This window comes from Ochlerotatus camptorhynchus, unplaced genomic scaffold, assembly GCF_037179485.1.
Source record: "Ochlerotatus camptorhynchus isolate MF236.1 unplaced genomic scaffold, CSIRO-AGI_Acam_v1.1 ptg000622l, whole genome shotgun sequence".
NCBI classification, from domain to species: Eukaryota; Metazoa; Arthropoda; class Insecta; order Diptera; family Culicidae; genus Ochlerotatus; species Ochlerotatus camptorhynchus.
The window spans coordinates 99,361-121,341 of NW_027041101.1; the positions used below are offsets into that span (position 1 = coordinate 99,361).

The window sequence follows — 21,981 nt, forward strand, 5'->3', positions numbered from 1 at the left end:
TAAGTTTTCGGATTCAATAAAACAACGTTTCGTATAGTAGTCAACTATCACCGGTGTTATAAAAAAATTTATTAAAAAAAATATCTGTAGCTAGTGTACAAAAATCACCACATTTTAAAAATGCCACGACGGAACCAAAATAAATGGAAAAATACATGTTGCATTTCATCATCTTTTAATTTTTTACTGATATACTAACAACCAAAACTAGTTTACAGTTTTGCCCGGAGTTCCTCGATGCGGGAATTTGCACGCTTCTGTAGATCCACCAACTTCATGGCCAGGCCCATGTTGCCTTGCACTTTCACCTTACCCTGGAAGAAGGCCTTTTGCGGGTTCAACTTGCCGGAAATTAGATCCACCACATCGATGTCGTTGATGATGAAGGTTACGTCGGGTTTATCTAAAAAATAATAATACGATAACAGTCGAAATGTGGTTTGTTCAAACAGTGTATCCTTACCCGTTCCCTTGTAAGTAACCAAGCCCTTTCCGGTCTTGGCATTGATGACCCAGTATCCCTCAGCTCCATCGGGTCCGTTGGTGACCTTGAAGCCGTAGATTCCACGCACCTTTTCGATCAAGTTTTCCTTATCATCAGCCATCGCCTCCTCGAGTAGTTTCATGTACGGGGCGACTAGGAAACCTTCAGGCGTATCCTTGATCTTACCCGCCGCCGTCAAATTCATGTTGATTGGATTTTTGGCGTACGGGAAACCTAGTCGATACAGACCCACTACAGCAGCACCACCCAGCCCAATGTTGTGTTGCAGGGCCAATTTGGCTCCCTTAACCTGTCGCTTATCGGCCTGGCCTCGCAGCTGCCAGCATAGTTCGCTACACTGGGCCAGCCCAGTAGCACCCAGAGGATGTCCCTTGGAAATCAACCCCCCACTTGGATTTACAACAACACGACCTCCATAGGTATTGTCCCCGCGGTCGATGAATTCCGCAGCTTTGCCCGGTTGGCACAGACCTAGGGCCTCATAAGTGATCAACTCGTTCGCAGAGAAGCAATCATGCAATTCCACCACATCAACGTCCAGTGGTTTGTAGTTCGTCTTGGCAAAGACCTTCTCGGCTGCGTTACGGGTCATGTCGTAACCAACAATCTTCATTGCACTTCCCTCCTAAAATTATCAGATTGTTGAATTGCACGTTCCCTAAACAAGAATCTAGAGAAAACTTACACCGAATGACGACGGCAGATCGGTCGACATTTCCATAGCAACAATCTCCACAGCTTGCGACTCCAAACCGTGCCGTTTCACGAAACTTTCTGAAGCGACGATACAGCACGCGGATCCGTCACTCGTGGGACAGCACTGTAGCTTCGTGAGGAATTCATGCACCTGTGTCGACTTGACGATCTGGTCGAACGAATACTCATCTTGGAACTGCGAATAGCTGCAAGAAACATAATGTACGCCTAAATGTAGGCAACCACAGCGCCACCGATCTAGATCGAAAACCTTAAATGAATACCACTTACGGGTTGTTGGTGGAATGTTTGTGATTTTTGTAAGCAATCTTGGCGAAATGTTCCGGCTTTGTACCGTACTTCTTCATATGTTCCACTCCGGCATTGCCGAACAACTGTGCCGAGATGGGAGCCCCCGTAATGTCATGCTTCTCCGCCATGGCAGTCACCAACAGCTCAACGGGATTGGTACGATCCATATACTTGGACGTCAGCGAACCGCGCTCCATCTTCTCGAACCCAAGCGCTAAGACACAATCGTTGTTTCCGGTTTCGATCAGCTGCTTGGCCAGCAGCAGAGCTGTCGAACCCGTCGAGCAGTTGTTGTTGACGTTGTAGATCGGAATACCGGTGAATCCGATCTCGTACAGCGCGCGCTGTCCGCAGGTCGAATCCCCGTACACGTAACCGACGGTGGCCTGCTGGACGTCCTGGTACTGGATCCGGGCATCCTTCAGTGCCTTCGTGACGGCTTCCTTGGCCATCTGTGGATAGTCAAAGTTCTCCCGGCGGCCGGGTTTCTCGAACTTTGGATTTTAGGAATCAACATAGTGAGAGCTGTTAGTTGTTGTTCGATTTTGTGTTTGCCGTTATGCAGAATGGAGCAAACCATTATTTGCTTGGTACGTGCTTGATCGGGTCAAAACAAGCTTGGCCTGATAAGACAGAAATAGCAAATCATCGCAGATAAAGCCGTCGAATGGATGAAAGTTCAAGCGCTTTATCTTGGAGGATGGTTATAAAAAGTGATGAATTTAATTGTTTGTGCAGCGGTGATATGGCGTATGATATCTATACTAGGCGGAGAAAATGGCTCAGTCATGAAGCCTTTGGTTTGTTTTTTGGTTGAAAGCAAGATTAAAAGTTAAAGGCACCTGACATATTTGCTGGATTTCAAACCATTCAATTCAGAAGCTATTTTTGTTATTCAAGAGTCGTCAAAGAAAGATCAATAGACAAACTGATTTCAGACTCGCCTGTTCTTCACCGAACACACATTTAACGATTAATTTAAACGCCGGCAAAAAAAGTTTGATGTCTAGAAATTTTTAGTAATTTGAAATATTATTTCTTTGGATTTACAGATTGATTGTTGTAAATCGACAATTCCAGAATTCAACATGGGTTTCATTGTCAAAACATGTTTATTTATCTCTAGTACTGTGACAAGCATCGTAGACCCCGTAGACATAGTCCAGAGAACTATTCTTGGCCTCTAGGACAAGTCTAAACGAACTCCACGGTTTTGGATCTAGTAAAAACTGAGAGGATTCCAAGCAAGCTCATAGGATCTTCCGGACAAGTCTATGAATTTCCATGGGTGTTAAGGGAGAAGTCAGAAGGCTTACAGTGCTTATACCATAGAGGTAACTCTAAGACCAGAAGGTCCCGAAGAAACGAGCTCAACTTTTTGGCTCAGCTCTGGTACTCTTTTCGGTCCCAAGCTAATCGATTCACCCCTCGAAACATTGGAAAATCCACGAACCCCTAATTTTATCTGTCAGACTTTCATAGCGAATCAAAACAAAAATTGCGTAGTACTAGAATTTCGACTAGAATGGGGTACGTTAATCGTTTGCTTGGGACCAATAGGCTAGTCAAGTAGTGAGCCAATTTAAAATCGTTAGTTTCGAATTGATTGTTGCTTATACTTCACATTTAGACATACTAAGACCAGATAATTTCCAGGGGGTAAGTCCTAAGTGTTTTCGGGGCAAGATAGGATACTCAAGGACTTGTCTAGAGGATATCATGGGTAAGCTTATAGCGAATTTGTTTATTATTCAGTTCCAACAAGCATCTACGTCCTGAACTGCTTGGATAATGGGACACAGAATGCACGAAATTAAACGTTTTGTTGCCAGGTGAATCTTTGTCATGACGAAAAAATGAATGAGATTTTGACAAAGGTTTTTTTGAGAATCAATTTTATCAGTGACTACGTGATAAACAATTTTGTCAATATCGCGCGAAAGTCTATCAATGACAATGACAAATCTCAGCACTGGTGCCAGCCATAGTACCGTCCGGAGGATTCGCCTGTGAGTAGGTTACCGTTCATTCCGTGCCTCCAAGCAACCGAACAGATCGATGAAGCAGAATTTAGTAGCTAGAACACGTACCCGGAAGTTGTATGACCGAGAGGACGAAGAAATCTATGTTAAGAAGGATTTCAGGCAGGTTCCCGGACACAAGTTCTATCTGGCCACAGCACGGGGTGCTATCCCCAGCAATTTCAAGTTTGTTTTCGTCGATTCGCCCGGAAACTGAAAAAATAGCTGCTGATGACCAGATCAGTGTGTGGTAGATAATGGCAGGTATTCCAAAGAAAGTCCGCTAGTTCATCCGAACGGAGTAATTTTGTAATTTTTTTTTATGAAAGTACAATAAAATAACTTCATTTGAACTAAATTGCATTTTGCACGTCAATTTAATCCCGAGAAACACCTGGTTTTACGTGTCCAGATTCTAAGTTGACCAGACTTTACTTCCCTTCCGAAGGAAGACGTGACCTGGGATTTTTATGACTCAGAATAATCCCACCGACCTCGGCTGTGATTGAACCCATGCAGTGAATAGCAGTCACGCTTAGCGACTATACCCCGAAAATCTTGTCCAGCCCAAGTCGCTTGAATTTTTTTTTTTCAAAGTCCAAAATCTTTTTTTTATTTTTGAAGAGAGGACGAAGTATATTTTTCCGGATTTGTCAGTGAAATTCAAGGGTTTTTCCCGGTGAATTCGAATTTCCGGCTTTTTTTCCGGTTCAAACACAGCCTGTCAGCCCTGCTCAAGACATTTAGAAATAAGACCAGCCTCAGCCTTTGAAGTCCAGACCGACCTCTTGTAGTCTCTCAACCAGTGCCAGTTTCCAAAAGAGATCTCCGACCAAATATTAATTTCCATCCATTTTATGATTCGATTGCAAGGCAAACTGACCACTTCAGAGGTGTTTTAAGATGAACGTTAGTCCTGAGTATTGAATAAGAAATTTGTATTGCTATTCATAGCTTTGAGTAACCCCAGTTATTTTGAATATATGAAAACTGAGTAAATTTCCCTAAGAAAAAAGAGAGATAGCAATACAAATTTACTCAGTCACTGGGTAAGATTGAACGGCAGTGTACAACCAAAATTCACCACATAGCAAACAAAAACGCGGAAGACTGCAAAACCTTGAAGTTTACAATCATACTGGCATCTGATTTATTAAAAGTAATGACCACAACTACGTCACACCACTGAGTCGGTCATTTATTAGTAAGCAGTTTAACGAGTTTTTTTTCCCTCTGCCCATCATGATTGATTTGAATTCCAAGTCACCAAAATTGAACATCACTGACACGGCACAATATCTTCCCTCATAAAACACGTGTGGTTCCGTTCTCCTTCGAAGCCACCCATATTGCCCGTTACATAACTTTACCGGTTTGAAGCATTTTGTAGTGTGTCTCTTCACTAGTTGTAGTTGGTAAGGTGAAACGTAATCGCTTGATGGACTCTGCGACCGCGCTTCCCCTGTTTAAGCAGCTATGACTTGTACATTCATACTTACTACCAATGGGTTCTGCTTCCAGTGAGTATTGTATGGAGAAACCTCAGGTGTCGGAAGCACGCTCGCTAACACCGTATTCCCCATAGAAACGCATACAATCGGCTTCGATTCGTAGTATCGAATATCCGATACAAATGAAAAACAATAAGAGCAACCCCCTTCGATCGCTAAAGCAAAGCAAGTTGGTATGCTAATTGTGGCCAAGTCAGTGGCCGGTTGCTGATGTTCGTCGTTTCTCTCCCAAGTTCGCAGCCATCAGCGCGCGTCACATTCGATATTATTTATGGACAAAGAAGATGAAAGGTCATTTGGCTTTAATTATTGTTTTTTTATTTACTAGTGACGGACTTGTTCTGAAGAGTTTACCATCGTCAGTAGTAGCCACTCAGTTAGTTAGTCTACTGGAGTCGCGAGCGGGTTGTTGAACGATCGTTAGTTCGGAAGTGGAATTGTTCATTGAATGAAAGAAGTTTCAAAGTGATTAACAGTGATTTGGATCTGTAGTGTGAGCTTACGTGTATATACAAGGCGGGAAGCACAGATCAAGCACACGAGATAATAGCCGGGTTCAAAGGTTGAGTTCAATAGAATTGAACACTTGAGTGTTCTCATACCGATTCTAGGTAAGTGTCGTAAACTAGTTTAAGTGGTTAAAGCAGTAGTTTCACCTGACTTAATGACTTAGCAGATTGGTATACAGCATCTCAATGATGCACGAGATGTTATGTCAGAGAGTTGAGGTAATTCGTGACCTCCATGCAATGTTTTTCAAGTATCTAACTAAATTTGGAAGAATGCAAGGAAACCCAACAGAGCTCGCTCGTCTTCACTCTCCCCTAAAAAACCTTCGCTTTTCGCATACGTAGTGTTTCATCATTATACAATTACCATTCATATAACCTGCTGTATTCTCAACAACATTATAGTCATGAAGTGCGCTGCGTTGCACGAGAAAATGGTATGAAGCAACGAAAAAAAAAATTGAAACTTACTTTGGTCATTCCGACCCCGACGACGTAGACCTTCGGTACACCCATTTTGTTACTGTTGTTCAATTTCGTCTCGGATGATTACACTACGTTATCACTGGTCTGTAAACGCACGGAATTAGGCCGCACAATCACAACAACCGAACTACACCACTCGACCGACTTACAGTGGACGACGGGCAATGGAGTCTAATTGCACAATGTAATTACAGTTCGTAGTAGATACGAGAGAAAAGTAGCCGCGTAGTGGCTAAGCCGAGATCAAGACACGAAATGAATGGAAATCGCGATTCGCGACCAGTTCCAGCAAGTGAAGTGAACAGACGACTACACGAAAAGATAATGATCGTGCAGCGCACAGACACATCAACCGCACGTACAAAAAACAAACAAACACCGACTGACGCACGGACGTCGTGCGATGAGTTTTTAACAACACAGAACAAGACAGCTGCTGTCAAATCTCAATTGGCAGGGGTGTGGTATGATTAGAACACAACATTTTTTCATCGCATTTCACACCCCAGTGAATTTGTACCACGGCCATTCAAAATTACCGTTTTTGGATTTGTTAAGACATATCGATGCAATCATTTCATTAGGGAGAAACTGCTTTTATAAACAATAACTTCGATTCACTTCTGCTAACCTAACTAACCATACTAACTGGTATAGAGGAAACATTTGTTTTAATGCGTGTGCGCTCGATGAAGAAGTGATGGCATTCGACGTGATGATCCCGGAGGCCGCAGAGAAATCAAAGGAAAGTAGTGGAACTAGGGCAAGTGTGCCATATTGGGTAAAAGTACCGCCCTATAATTTTTAAAATAAATCCTGAATGGTACTCCTATGAAACATTACAGAAAGTTCAGTCCAAATTGAAGTCACCAAAAAAAATAATGCAAAACATTATTTTGTGTTGATGCATTGAAAATCGAAAATATTATAATAATTAGGCATCACATTTGATGTAAAGGTATAATAGTACACGAGACAGCACGAGACAAATATTTGTCTTAATTTGACAGATACATTTAATGTATCTGTCAAATTAAGACAAATATTTGTCTCGTGCTGGATACTGCGAACACAGCCGTTTTTGTTTTGCAAGTCAGCACGAAACAACTTGAAAATTTTCCGATATCACAAATTGTTTTGCTAATGCACTGCTCACAATTTGCATATACATGCTGTCGAAAGTTCACCCTTTGCTCCATAAATAACGTGTACATGGTGTTGGGAGTGCACCTACACACATGACTCTTATAAAGTTTGTTTGCATTCTTCCTTCAGCAGTTCGTGCAGGTTCGTTCGTTCGTTACATTGTTTACATCCGAGTATTTGAGCAAGTTTTTTGTTGAAGAATATTAGTAAAAAAATGCCGAAATGACAATATTTTCAACATTGACCACAATACTTTCTCTGCCGACGGGGATTGTATGATAAAAGTATCACTTTTAGCAGCTCTAGATCGTTGGATTCTTTTTGACAGCACCAGTTGGATTCTTTTTGACAACCATTTCGTGTTTCTCCGCACCACTCAGGTCTCGTGTACTAATACCTTAAGGATTTCTGAATTTTCAAATCACTTTATTTCTAGACTAACATTTGAAAGGGGCGGAAGAGCCAAAATGTAAGCAAACCATATTTTGCCACATATAGAGAGAATAGTTCACAAACTACTCGATAAACACGAAAAAATAGAAGAAAATATCACTTCAAATCATCAAAAACGTTTCTTCTTACATGGCGTATTTCCAACTTTCAACTCTATCATGAATCTGGTTTTTACGCCTTGCACCAGAACTACGAATTATATCGTTTTAATATGCCAAATGTTTTGATTCTGTAGTATCTAGTCACGCCCGATTCATTTGAAATGCATCCGATTGATAGTTCACGTGTAAACAACGAACAAAAAGAAGACCAAAAAATCTCCGGGCGTAATTCCACTCTCACAAAATTTGCGAACGAAGAACCAAGGCGGAACAACAAACAAAAAATCCCGAGGGTGTACTTCCACGGCGTATCACCAGTGTTGGCAGTTCAAATGGTGGAAGATCTGGGGGGTAACAACATGTATAAAATTATCAAGGCGTATGATGTTTTCTTCTCAATTTCACGACAAAGAAAACTTTTTTTGAGTTTTTAGTGATGCATGATGATAGGTTACACTATTAACTATATGTCATGCTTATAAAATCAACCAGAAAATGGAAAGTCGTGACATAGAATTAATTTTTAGGTCAACAAAATTCAGAAGCGATTTTCTCGATATGGTCATTTTGGAATTACGCCCTTTTCAAATGTTAGTCTAGATTTACAGTTCCTGCATTTATTTATTTGTTTGTCGTCAATCAGTGTAGACCCCAATGTGGACCGTTTTACAATAGTTGCCTTAAGTCACATAACATATGTGGAACTCGATTGATTTTCTGTAATTATGACCAAAACAGTGGGGAAACTCCACGTGTTCATTTCATCTAACTCTAGATTTGTGCGGATATTTTTTCCTCTGTGGTTAATTCATAAGAAAAAAATATGAACCATTTTTTTCATAGGTTCAAATTTTTTAGACCTTCGGTTTTAGAGCAAATTGTAAACAAACTCGGTCGCTGTCCCATACAAAAATCCAACATGGCTGAATCATGAATTTGACACATTAGAACACCTATATGTAGTCACCTTGAATTTTCATAGACCACTTTTCATTGTTAATTTGATAAAAAAAAACAAGATTCGCGAATTTTGCGAAACAAAATAAACAACATGTCGTCATCAGCTGGGTGATATGCCGCCATGTTTTTGAAACCAACATCTGAAACGTCACAATTCAAGTGTGAACTGCAAAAATGGCGTGACTGAAGTGTCTTATTTTTATCAAATGAAATGAAATTATTTTCCCTTTTATGCCATATAAATGGTTGACTTCGTGGTAGAAAATCAGAAAATAATATTTTATGAGTTCTAAGTTTATTTTTCACAAAATGTAAGCAAAAATATTAAGAATATCTAAAATATCAGTCACGCCTTTTTTGAAATTCGGACTTGAATCTTCTATTTGTTTACAAATTATGAGCTGTCAGTGGGGCCCACGATTCGCGGGCCCGCAGCGATGTTAACTCTTTTCAAGGCCAGGCAAACAAGATAGGGCTGCCACCCAGCTGGTCGTCATCAACAAAGCATTTAGCAGGGCTGCCAGATTTTTTCTTATAAAAGTTCAAGTGTCAAAAGTGTGCCACAAATTGTGTTATGAATTGATGTTCCGTTGTTGTGAAACATATTGAGCAACGGTATAAAACATTGTGCCTGGCACACTGTTCTAAGCGACCTACCCCTTGGGGCTACGGGTTTAGCCCAACGAGGCGACGTCGTCACTTGAGGGCTCAGCAATGTTTACAATATTTTTGCTACTAACGCAAGAAAGCTGCCTGTTGGCCCGGACCTCATATAAACTTCATTGATATTGAATAACTTCATGCATGTAAATCACGTAAACTCATTTTCCGCTAGCTCAAACACATTCACATTACCGCACATACAAGTTTGGCGAGACAATGTTGTCACATTCATCATCAGCGCCAGTGAACATGACATGGTATGTTAATATTACTACAATCATGTAAACATTAAAGTTGCAGCAATCGAAGCAGCTACGTGATTTTTTACGTAGATTGGGCATGCATATGTTGTAGAGTGTACATACTTATCACTCAAGGGCGGAATATGCTGCCAAATCGGCCTACTGATCATTCATCAATGAGATGTAAATCAGAGTCAATGGTATAATAAGAGTCCCGTCAAGAGTGTATCCAGGAGTACCAATTGAACTGTCAAGCGGGGTACAAAACAAGCAAAATAAATAAACATTATTGTTCCCACAGCCAAGTGAACTTCAAGTATTGCATTCATTACTGACAATATTTTAGTAGTTTTAGATGAAAAACATTACTTTGCTTTAATTAGTACATTGTGGTATTTATAAGTTATACCGTTATACCAAGCACTTGTTTGAACATTTCTCATGTTCTATAATTATTTTCGTCTCCGAGAAGCTCCGTTATCGACATGAAATTTTTCACTTCTGAATGAAAGTCATCCAATGCTAACGCAAAAATATGGTTGCCGTTTACTCTGACGAAAAATAAATCACAAACAGTGTTTTCTCTTGGCGGGACTCTTATCAGGGGCGATCCATTTATTATGTCACGCTAAGTTGCGGAAAAATTACCCCCCTCCCCTCTCTCGTGACGTTTTACCTAAAAAGCCTGAATTTATAAAGAGACGACATCTTATCCATTTGACAGGTCTTCTGCTCGATTGGAATGACTTTTCCTATGACTTTGACAGACAATCGATTGTTCCAATTTTGACATGTCGTCTCTTTATAAATTTAGGTTCTTTAGTGTTTCCTATACCTAATGCACTGTGTGTCACAAAATCATAACCCCCCCCCCCCCTCCCCCTTAGAACGTGACATAATATGTGCATCACCCCTGATGTAAATAGGTAAAGCCCATTGAATTTGTCGTCTCTTTCGTTCTCCCGCTGTTTAAATGGTTGAAAGAGTGTGACGTCAAACCCTGTCACCCATTTCAACAGACGGAGAACGAAAGAGACGACAAATTCACTGGGACTCACCTGCTTACACTCATGGATTTTCCATATGTGAATTTGACTTCAAACATCAACAAACCATCGTTGCTTGTTGTCGTTTGGAACCTGTTATGCTTAAAGAGCCTGAATTTATAAAGAGGTGACATCTTATCCATTTGACAGGTCTTCTGCTCGATTGGAATGACTTTTCCTATGACTTTGACAGACAATCGATTGTTCCAATTTTGACATGTCGTCTCTTTATAAATTCAGCCTCTTTAGTTATGCTAACTAGGCGACGATTGATCGTATTTGACAGTCACCTCCCCCCCCCCCCCTTGTTATCACTTACACATATGTTATGTGCTGTTATGTATCCCTACCTTGGGTATGATACTGGTTCTCGTGCCCGGGTAAGGACTGTGTCGGGAGGATCCTCTACTTAATTTCCTCGGCCCAAACACAAGCCGCCGAAGCTGAGTACTTGATGACAGAACTGAGAGGGTAACGATTGCCTGTGGAGGTGAGACTGATTGATACGACGGAGCCTCCGCAGAGAAAATAATACTGGAACTGCTTACATTTAAAAACATTTAAGATAGCCACAAAATTAACGTATACACATTTAGAAGATGCACAGCAAGGGATTTTCTTTCCTCAGCCTCACCAGAAGCCCAAATGAAAGACGTAATTTAAATTTTTGTCTTACACCATTAAATACCGTAAACAGTATTTTATTGTTTTTTATTTACTCTCTTAAAATATACAGATGTGTGTGTGTAATCGATTGTGGATAGAGATAAATTCTTACTCATTCTATATATAATAAAATATACATACGACGCGATAGGCTAATCTCTACGTGGGGGCTTGCTGGGGATAAATAATTTTCCTTGAAATAAACATTGTGAACAGTAGAGCGACTCAAGATACGGGATTCAGCAAAATTAGGATGCAGTCGCCGATTAGAATTTCAAGACATTCTCAGGAAACTAAAGCCAATCGACGAGATTACGCAGCTGACACAAACCAGCGTAACTAGCACGAGGGCGTGTATGTGTTTGTGTGAAATATTAAAAAGGACTTAAACGGGGGACTTGAGACCAAAAAAAAATATCGTATCGAATAAGTTATTGTAGATCAACAGCATCTAGGTTTAATATATATACCTATATATAAATCTATGTATATTTAAAAAATAATTTAACTTACCAAAAGCTTACGGATTACCGCGACCGACAATGATCGCCGGAAAGGGGGTTAATAACTATCAAGCATCGTAACTGCTATTTATACGTAGAGATATCAAGATGTTTGTGTTTGCCGCTCCAAACCTTCTTGCTTGTTTTATTTTACTCAGGGGAATAAAAAGGGGCGTTTGTTAAATTAATTAGCCGGCTCAACAGATCGAATATGTTTGGGGTGAAAGTAACATTCTCCGTAGTCAGTTGTTTTGAATTGTATGCTCCTGGATTTAAAGTCTACTTATTCACTTTATATGTATGTTTTTGTTTGGACTTATCCACTATAATATTTTTTTGTCTTAACATTAATTTTAGCAATCTCTGCTTCTTAGTTGTGTTGATTTTTTTTTTTCATTTCGAAGAAGAGATAAAATATGTTGTATTTTATTTGCTTCATACATTTGTTTTGTGAGTTTAATTTTTTTTCTGTTTGTATTTCTAGCTCACTAAAAGTGCAACAATGCGTGTTTATGTATGTGTGTGTGTGTGTGTGTTACGTGTAAATGTGTGACACGAGTCCGTTAGGTTCATATTCCTACACATTTAGTTATAGCTTTCTCAAGGGAAAGGTTGCCAAAGCATTTAAAAGCGCGTATCTTTCGCTGCTTTGTTCCTAAAAAAATGGGAGATCGTTAATGATTAAGAGATGAGAGCACGTTTTCCGAACTTTTGTTTTCCTTATTTGCTTACTAGATTTTTTTTGCGTGTATATCCATTTGAAGGTAGGTGGCAGTGTGTGATTTTTGTATGTGTACTTTCAGTATCCGCCCGGGTAGAAAAGCTGTGCAGTTGGTGCATAACATCCAATGTATTTACAGATATCTACAAATGTTATAAACAATGTTGCACTTTGAACGTTGGCGTGATAGATTTATCCAAATGGTATGGGTAACTGTCACGCAAACATTGAAAGAGTGTCTAAAAATTGATAAAATTCGTGCCCAATTTTAACTTAACTGATTACCTAAACATTATCATATTACACACTTTGAAGTGATGTATAGCACAACTTTTCTCCTAGCAGGACAACGATACACTGTATACAGAAATTGAAGGTTACGAGTTTGTGGGACGTCGAACAAGGAACACTGAATATCGAAATAGAACTTAGCAAAAGGGACGAAACGTAAGCTTTCAGACGAACGAGACGTCGCACAGGGGAGGGCTTAGAAATTGCTTGCATTACGATTCGGCGTGCTCTCCATACTTGCCATGATGGAACTTAGCAGGTCACTGGACTTTTTGGAAGGTGTTGTGCTGACTGTTCGCGCCGACGAAGAACCAGATGATGACAATTGTTTCGAGTGATGAGCACTGCTGCTACTAGAGTGATTGGTGCTTGCTACTGATACATGAATACTTTTCTTCAACTTTGGCGTTGCTGAATGGTGTTCGACGCTGCTGTGGTGGTTGTACGTTGCTTTTGTAGGGGTTTCGGGAGCCGGCGGTGCGGGTGGTAATGGCGGCAACGGTGGGGCTACTTCGGCGGGTGGTGGTGGCGGTGGAGGTGGTGGAGGAGGCGGAGGATGATTCTGGATTTCCAATGGAGAGGAAGAATGGGAGATCGATACGCAGTGCTGCTCGACGGGAACCGCATTTAGGTGCTGGTCGTCGTCCACGATGGTGGTGGTGATGATTTCCTCTTCCGATTTCAAAAGTAGCAACGGTTCGGTGCTGATCTCATCACCTTCAGCCGAGATGGTCGTTTCCATTGCGACGGTTAGCTTGGACTCGTCGTTGCAAGTTATCACAGACTCGTAATTGCTATTGACTGCTGGTGCTTCCGTGAGCGTTGAATCAATCAAGATGACTTGGCCATGGCTGGAAACCTCAACGTTGTTATCGATTTCGATCTCAGCTGCCATGGGTGGAACTGACGGTACCTGACCGACTGCATGCTCCTTCTCTTTCGTCACACTTGAAGTCGATTCACGCCGACTGCTGCTAGCACTGTGCGGATGTCGTTCCGACGACGATGAAGACAACTTCCGTTTCCGCTCCTCACTCGACTGATGCTTCGAAGAAGAACTGGACAACTTACCCGAAGAGGAATGATACTTATGGTGACGATGTCGATCCTTATCCCTGTCCCGTTCCCTCTCCCGATCCTTATCCCTTTCACGATGCTTCTCCTTATCTTTGTCCTTATCTCGTTCGCCATTGGAACGATGCTTGTCCTTCTTGCTGCTGCTGCTTCCCACGCTGCTGCTGTGATGCTTATGAGAAGACGTAGACGACGACGATGAGTGCTTATGGCTTGAGCTGCTCTTCTTCTGGACTTTCAATGGTTTGTCATCCCTCACCAGCTTCCTCATATCGATCTTAGCTTCAATGGCCTGCTTTTCAACATCTATCGCGATAATCTCAGGTTTGTCTTCTTTCACCACTGGCATCGCAACTTCCGGAACCGTAGCCACCACCGCCGTCGATGCTGCCGGAGCCGCCGTCGCAGTCGAAGCTTCCGCCGGTACCATCGCCGCTGGTGGGATTGCACTCAAATCCTTCTTCTCCGATTTCTTTGGTCTGCCATCATGCGTTCGCTTGACCGGAGTGCTCTTCTTAGTATCTTCCGCCGAAATTGGATGCGGCAAGATCGTTTGCTTCTCCTTGTAATGCGGTGGATCAACCTCGTACCCATTGGCGATTTCCTGGACGAATTCCTGGTCCGGATAGTACCGCTTCAGTCGTAGATGCCACGCTATACTGGTCACCGCCGTCACCGTACGGAACTGATGGATGATGTTTCTCGGCAAGAAGTAGATATCATTATCGTACAGCGATATCCGCGAGTACTTGATACCCTCGCGCCGGAGCTGGTTCAGCTTGGCATCTTCCACCCACTGGACGCACTGCGAAATCGGTGGCTCATGCAAATCCAGCTGCAATTTTTCCACCAAATGCGGGAAACAGTGGGCATCGAATGCGACCACATCCTTGGTGATACGATTCAACTCGTCCGGTATTCCACAACGGACAGCCTTGAGGACACCTGCAAGAACAAACAAGAAAGGCCATCAGTTTCCGGTCGCAAAACTGATTCCGGAGCAGCTGGATGAAAACTTACCAACAGCAGCAGTAGTCATCCGATCGTGCCCGTGTCCGACGTGATCGGCGTGCGCTTTGGTGCGGTCATCGATCATGGTTTCTCGGGCCTCCGACAGTCGGGGTAAATATTGCAAATTCCGGAGCTCGTTGATTCGAGTCCTAAAATTGAGGGGGGAATGAGTTGGATTAACATTCATGATACCAAAAGTGTCTGATGGTTTTTCCGGTCACCATCTTAAACCTCTCCTTCCCATGGTAGCACAGGTGATCCATAACTTTTCGATCTGTTTCATGTTTGGTCAATCTACCGTTGATTAGACAGTGCTTATTTAAGCACCTATGTGTGCTCATTATTCTCGTCTATATGTATCCTTGATTCTTTTTTAAAAACACATTTTGCATCTCAAAACAACGAAAAACCTTCTGGAAAGGGTTAAGAATTCTCCACCAGATATGTGTAGCCTTCTCAAACGTAAATTTCCTAAAATCTTAGATTTTTAGCTAGTAAACTTTGATTGTTCTCGACAGTGCTCTTGGCTTTGTTAGAACTACGCCAAAATCAGATTCAAACAGTCGACAAATGGAAATGGTAAACCAAATGGCATTTAGTTCAATACTGACAAAGATATGAAGACGTTACATTATAGTCTGGAGAGACGCAAATTTCATTATAGGAACGGAAAGGCTGACGGCTACATGCATGTAGATCTTCTACCACTAGTCTCGATCTGTTGATGTAAGCAGACCACCCTAGAGAGATTTCTTGGCGGGCTTAAAGATATGTTCCAAAGGACTGGAGAACAAATGTTTCCTTTGCAATGCCGGCAAGGATCCACTCGAGGGATTATAAAGAGGACGAAGCAAAGTTAGCAGGTGAAGAAAGAGGAGGGATGCTTGTCATAGGACAATAAGGTTAGTCACTCGATGAAGATGGTTGGTGTTTGGAGGCGGATAAAAAGGTGGAAGAAAGCGCTTTTGCATTCCAGATCGACTAAAAAAAACATTTGAATTGTTGGATCTCACATGGGCAATTTTTTTTACAATATCACTAAATTTTGAAACCTGGTTTTTGAAACTTTAGAAACTTTAACCATGTATTAGGTATTACTTTTTCTGAAGAATCGATCCGGCAGATTGACCGACATGAATCAAAAAGCGTTTCCTCTGGGGAAAAGTTAGAATCTCCAAGAATCATTCAGATATTCACATAAATCTTCCAACAAGCTCCTTAGGGGACCGAAGCGTTCATTACTCCTACAAATTTCCAATGATTTGATCTATTGTAGTAGGGTAGAGCGCTACTTTGTCGTAATCGTCCATTTCCGTTCTATCGAGCAGAAAACATCAGTATAATCAATGATTTCACCGTGCACAAATCAGTAATACTTTGTACCTAAGCGTTAGCTCACAAGCTATATCACAAAGCCTACTCGGAAAAAAATCCGTTCCCGAAAACGGGAACGGACCGTGAACTAAAAATCACGGCCAGCTATCCAGAACAAAATTTTCTCAAATATACACCGTGAACTATGGTTCACGGCTGTGGTTCACGAATATGGGAACTCTTTTTTTCCCGTGATTATAGCGTATTGTAGAAGACATCAAATCAAGAAGACTGGCAACTCTGCCAGAAAAACATTAGCGCTGCGCTCGAGTGAAGGTGGAAATAACGTATAGAGAAATGAGCAAATATACAAACCATTCTTCTGAGGTTGTAATCTTTGATCTTTTTGAGATGACGCGATTGTGCCGGTCTCATAGCGGTCGTATGAGAAAATGGTAGAGTTGCCAGTCTTCTTGATATGTTGTCTTCGGTATTATGTGAATATTTACACTCATTGTTCTCAAAACAAAAGAAGCGCTCCTAGCTAACTCGCTTTTTCTACCTTCATCCGGTAGGACGAAGAAAATCCAATGGCGTTTCAATGCGTTTGGACGGAATTGAAACCCGTAGGACGAATTTGGAATCAAGAAGCAGTATTAGATTTTTAACATTATCTCAACAATGTGTGGCTGTTTATCAAGTTCAACGGTTCATATGGGAAGGAGAATACATTTAGAAGTCATCTTTGATAGAAATATTTCATTTTTAGTTAAAACCCGTTCAAGATAGAGAGGTAAAGCGTGGGTTGTGCTTAGTAGGATGGAAATTAGACCAAAAACCCTATATCCCGTGTCCTTAGTTTAGTGCATGTCGTATTACTCCATCACTATTCAGAAATGATGAAGTATTCGATTTTGATAAAGTTGTCATTGTTCCCTTCATCGCAAGGAATCTATTCTTTATACCCTTCGAATAGTGAGAGAACCCTCCAAAGGTGCACCTTTTTGTCAGTTAAAATTGGATTCCTTAGCAACAAAATTAAACAATGACACCGATAATGACCATGCAGAACCCTAGCCTTAACCACTTCAAACTAGGGAACAACGAATAGAAGATTAGGAATCACATAGATGAAGACTAACTAACTCATTTTTACCTTGTTTCAAGATCATCCCGACAAGCAACCCGACGACTTTTCACTATTAACAAGGTATAAAAAAATAACAAGGAGGGGAAACGCTCCTATAGTTGCGGTACGTTAGAAGCGTTAGGTTCCTATAGTTGTGCATGGAGACTTAATACACAACTATAGGAACCTAACGCTTCTAACGTACCGCAACTATAGGAGCGTTTACCCGACTAAAATGTATTCCTTTGATTACTGAAAAATCCTGTTACCATAGTTTGAAGTACTCAGGACTAGGAATCGATGGTAGATCTTACATCATGTAACGTAACACAAAAAGGTGATCTACCCATGTTACGGGCTTTAGTTATGAAATGCATAATTACATTTCGGTCCAGGAACTCAATAAGAGCGTAAAACATAGATGAGTTTTTCATTTAATTCCATTCTCTCGAGACTGAAAAAACTCTTAAAATTTCTGAAACAACTTGCTAATATTAAGTATCTAGAAACTTTGTGACAATAGTGCAACGATCTATGATGCTTTTATAGAATTTTCGCTTAGTTTCGTGCATGGAATGATGTACCCGAAGATAATTCGTGATCAACACTGTTAAACAAAAAAACAACCTTTCTATTGTCAAGATCCCAGATCAGCAATTGGAGATGACGCTAGGTATTCATAATAATAATTGTACACGATTCCCAACTGGATAACTGGACAAGAAAAGTTTAGCGGGTTTCTGGGTGTTTTCTTTTACAAATAGAGTTCGACAAATTCCCGCATAAATTTGCCAGAAATTATGAGGGGGGCATTCACTATTACACTTACCTTTGCCGCTTGAGAGGCGTCTTGTTGATTTCGGCCGTTGGCACCAGCTGTTCGCCGGGCCGGATCCACAAAATCGGACCATCGTTCGACAATCGCGGATCCATCTGTACAATTGACAACTCTCCCCATGGCATAGCCTGCAAAACAGAATCCATCTTTATTTTCCAAACTCCAACCAAACCAACCATGTTTTAAACCTGTACCTTTTTGAGGAATGGGTTCTGTTCGAGACGTTTCAACAGATCGGGGAAATAGCCACCGACTTCTTCGTGAACCTTTCCCACCAGACTGATTTGGTGTAGCGGACCGTACCGGACAGTTCCGTGTGAGTAGTTTTTGACAACCTACAAAAGGGAAAAATCCCATTCAAATCTCCAATCGCACTACCACTCAAATATCCCCCTTCAAACCCACCTGGTCATTGTACTGATACATCGTGCACGTTTCAATGTCGGAATTCCGACCAAGAACCCCCGCCTTCACCGTCAGATTGGCATAGTTCTCAGCCATGTGTTCCAACAGATCCGGCAGATAGTCAGCCGCATTGTGCACGATCCCCATCACGTGGTCGGCAAACCCCTCCTCGTCCTCGTTGAAGCAAACATCGAAGAACTCGTTCACCAGTTCCTCCATCTCGGTCTCCGACAGGACACTGATCTCGTCCTGGTACATGTGTACCACCGAGGCGCCTCCATTCGGGTGCACCTCTATCCGCATGAACCGACCATACTTGAGATGATCGAGCCCCTTTCGGTTGCAGTTCATGTCCCGACTAATCGTACCTATCCTCGTGCACGGTTCCACCGGCACGACACTACTCAATGGATATTCCACCTTTTCCCGTTTGCACTGAATCCCGATATTAGCTCGCTTGATTTTGGATCGTTTGTAGCAGCGTGAGCACTCCCTGCTACTGCTACTACTACTACTCTTGTGCACCGAAGTGGACGAGGATGAACTGGAGAGCTTAGTGCTGCTGACGCTGCTTCCAAGCTGGGACGAAGATTTGTGAACATGGTGCTCATGGGAGGTACTCTTCTCCAGCGGAGGTTCCTGTTTGATAGGTACCGTCGTCGTTGATATCGTTGAGGTATTACTACTTGAGAGAATCGCCGTCGGAGTAACAACATTCGTACCTCCGTTGACCAGCTTCTCCGGAGTCGCTGCTCCGTCGTCAGTTATAATTTCCTTCTTCACGACGACCGATTTGTCGTCCAGATTCTTGGGCGACTCAATTTTTATCAAAATATTAGTATTCTTATTACTATTTAAGTTAGTTGTACTGCCGGTGGCACTAGTGCTATTGCCGTTACTGCTGGTGCTGCTGCTGCTACTACTGATGCTGCTAGCGCTGGCGCTCGTGCAGACGGGACCATTGCCTTCGCTAAAGTTCAACGCCCTCGAGACATCGTCCCGAGATTTCTCCGGTTTCAGTGGCTTGTACTCCTTCTTGATGAACACGTCCTGCTTCTTGACCGTGCTGTTTTCACTGTTACTTCGTTCCAAATTCAGCAGTAGATTTATGGGGGAAATTGGCGTACCGGCAGCTACGGCAGCTGCAACAGCGACTGCCGGTGCCGAAACTCCACCGGCGCCACTGTTCAGTAGCTGGGTGGAATTGATCTCAATCGACAGTTCCTGTTTAATTTGGACCGGGAAGTCAACCGGGGCGGGGGTGACTTTTTCCGGTTTGTCTGATTTGTGTTGCAGATGGTGTTGGTTTTCCTTGTTTTGGATTGACGAATTGCTGGATGATTTGTCCTTTGAGGTGGTGGAGCTGCTGGTAGAGTGGATGCCCGAGCTGCTACCGGTGCCACCGACGGTGGCGCTGTGGTCGCTCGAGTGGCGACGTTTCTTGTGCTCCTGTGGGGGAATGTAGATAATGAGGGGTTTAGCGAATTTTTGCAGATCGAATGTTGGATAGGGTCTTACCTTGTCGCGATCTCGGTCTTTATCTTTGCTCTTTTTCTTCTTGTGACTCCGGGATGGTTCTGGAAATTTGGAGAAATAACATGCGTTAGATTAAAGGTTACGAAAAATGAGGGCACCACAGGTTTCCTCGAATAAGGTAGATGTTTCTAGTTGTATATTGTCTGGCAATTCGAGAAAACTTCCAGCCCGAAAGATTTCCTCGGTCCGGGTTCAAGCTTGCCGCTTCCGGTTTGAAGCCCGTCGAAGTTCTGAATGTCATAAGGTAAACATATCTAGATTGAGCTGGAATTAGGACGTAACAGCTTTTGTAAACAATGACTTATCTTGATTATTTCTAGAAATTCAAGGCTCAAACCAACATCCTCATCGGGTAGGGAAAGACTTCCCCTATCCGATGGTTAGGTTGGTTTGCGTGGACGTACCTTGAATTCTTAGAAATCATCGAGAGAAGTCATTGTTTACAAAAGCTGTTACGCCCTAATTCCAGCTCTATCTAGATTTGTCGTATTTGATGTTTGCCACGGCGAGAACGAATGCAAAGAAATCATCAAACCTCTAAACTAAACATTTCAAGGTGACGTCGTTGGGAGACATTAGCCATTTCCTCAGTATTAAAATTAAATGGAAGTGTGTATGGACCCCCCCCCCCCTGTACTTTTTCAACCCTGCCGACAAGTTCTTACGCCAGGGGCAGAAATTCACCCAGTTCTTCTACAACTTACATATGAACAATGGTGTTTCCTTAACCTTAATCTACCTGTGCACAAACTCTCAAAACATAAACAATTATCAAAATATCGCTTGCAATGGTTAGATATCGAGTAAACTAGAAGATTAAGTGTTTTTTTTTTCAACCGATTAGAGTATGAATATGGCATTAAATCCGGTGTTGAAAGTCTGAGCTCAGGTAAAAAGTGAGTTTACGCGACACCACTGCATATGAAACAGTTGTCTTTAATCACTTGAGCACAATTTGCATGGTGGCTAGTGAATTTTCATTTTGAAATTCCCGGTTCAAATCTTAAACAATTTCCGGTTGTTAATATTCAACAAAAACCGAAATTGAACGCATTTTTAAGAATGTGCTGAAAGGAATTTACTGAAGGGGACAAATGTGATTGAAGAAGTTTCTAAAGATTCTGAGGCTTTAAAATTTGTGTAGAGTCTGAAACTAGAACTTTTTTTCTTTAAAATTTGTGATTAATAACAATCTTCGTGATGCAAGATTTGGAGAAAAAATAATTAAAATGTGAAATTTTGAAAAATTTTCAAGATCACAGATTTGAAAAAAAATATCATACTTATGAGTCGTGGAGTCATAACTGTCACGCTCTGAGACTTGGAAGCATTTTAAGGGTTTTTACAAATTACAGAACCATCTATAGAATCTAGTGGACAAACCCTGGAGTTTTTAGTGAAATTTAAAAGAATTCAAAGTGTTGATTTCAAACAAAGCAGGATTCCCACACAGTTTTCGAAGGAGAAGTTCTGAGCAGAATTCCAGAATTATTCTGACATGAAATCCTTAGAAATTGTTCGATGAATTCGGAGAAGAATCTTCTTCTTCGCATTTCAAGCTTATTGCATATCGCATATTAGCTTATTGCGTGCTCTCAACTTAGTGTTCTAGATGCACTTCCACAGTTATTAATTGAGAGCTTTCGATGCCTGTACCATTTTTGCATTGGTATAATTGTGTGGCTAGTCCAATCATACTTCTATGCCCAGGGAAGTCGAGAAATTTTCCAACCCAAAAAATTCCTAGACTGGACCGGGAATTGAACCCAGCCACCTCCAGCATGGTCTTGCTTTGTAGCTGCGCCTTTACCGACTGAGCTAAGGGAGAAGAATGCAAGTTCT

The 21,981-nt window shown here is 41.7% G+C and overlaps 2 protein-coding genes across 3 annotated transcripts in view; both read right to left on the minus strand.

Annotated features, from left to right (window-relative positions):
• Positions 1 to 37: 37 nt before the first annotated feature.
• LOC135714151 (sterol carrier protein 2-like) lies at positions 38 to 21,893 on the minus strand. 2 transcript variants are annotated; one of them, XM_065237442.1, is made up of 6 exons: positions 21,884 to 21,893; positions 6,026 to 6,106; positions 1,493 to 2,007; positions 1,191 to 1,407; positions 464 to 1,130; positions 38 to 403 (listed from the first exon to the last, which is right to left on the minus strand). In XM_065237442.1, the coding sequence occupies exons 2-6, from the start codon at positions 6,068 to 6,070 to the stop codon at positions 213 to 215; spliced, it is 1,635 nt and encodes a 544-aa protein (XP_065093514.1). In that variant the 5' UTR covers positions 6,071 to 6,106; positions 21,884 to 21,893; the 3' UTR covers positions 38 to 212. The 2 variants fall into 2 exon arrangements, with proteins under 2 accessions (XP_065093514.1, XP_065093513.1); XM_065237441.1 differs by lacking the exon at positions 21,884 to 21,893 and having other exon boundaries at positions 6,026 to 6,319.
• Positions 11,310 to 21,981, minus strand: part of LOC135714148 (uncharacterized) — a 48,672-nt gene continuing 38,000 nt past the window's right edge. The window contains exons 2-7 of the mRNA XM_065237437.1: positions 20,122 to 20,180; positions 18,604 to 20,052; positions 18,393 to 18,533; positions 18,190 to 18,326; positions 14,927 to 15,066; positions 11,310 to 14,851 (exon numbers count right to left, since the gene is read on the minus strand). Of these exons, the coding sequence (XP_065093509.1) occupies positions 13,029 to 14,851; positions 14,927 to 15,066; positions 18,190 to 18,326; positions 18,393 to 18,533; positions 18,604 to 20,052; positions 20,122 to 20,180 (3,749 nt within the window). The 3' untranslated portion in view covers positions 11,310 to 13,028. The remainder of the gene's footprint in view (positions 14,852 to 14,926; positions 15,067 to 18,189; positions 18,327 to 18,392; positions 18,534 to 18,603; positions 20,053 to 20,121; positions 20,181 to 21,981) is intronic.

What these genes read in the sequence shown, in the direction of transcription:
- LOC135714151 (XM_065237442.1), bottom strand. Translation starts at nt 6,070, where the DNA reads ATGGGTGTACCGAAGGTCTACGTCGTCGGGGTCGGAATGACCAAA. An exon ending in AAACATTCCACCAACAACCC is followed by an intron (nt 1,408 to 1,492) that starts GTAAGTGGTATT and finishes TGTTTCTTGCAG; the next exon opens with CTATTCGCAGTTCCAAGATG. An exon ending in GGTTACTTACAAGGGAACGG is followed by an intron (nt 404 to 463) that starts GTAAGGATACAC and finishes ATTATTTTTTAG; the next exon opens with ATAAACCCGACGTAACCTTC.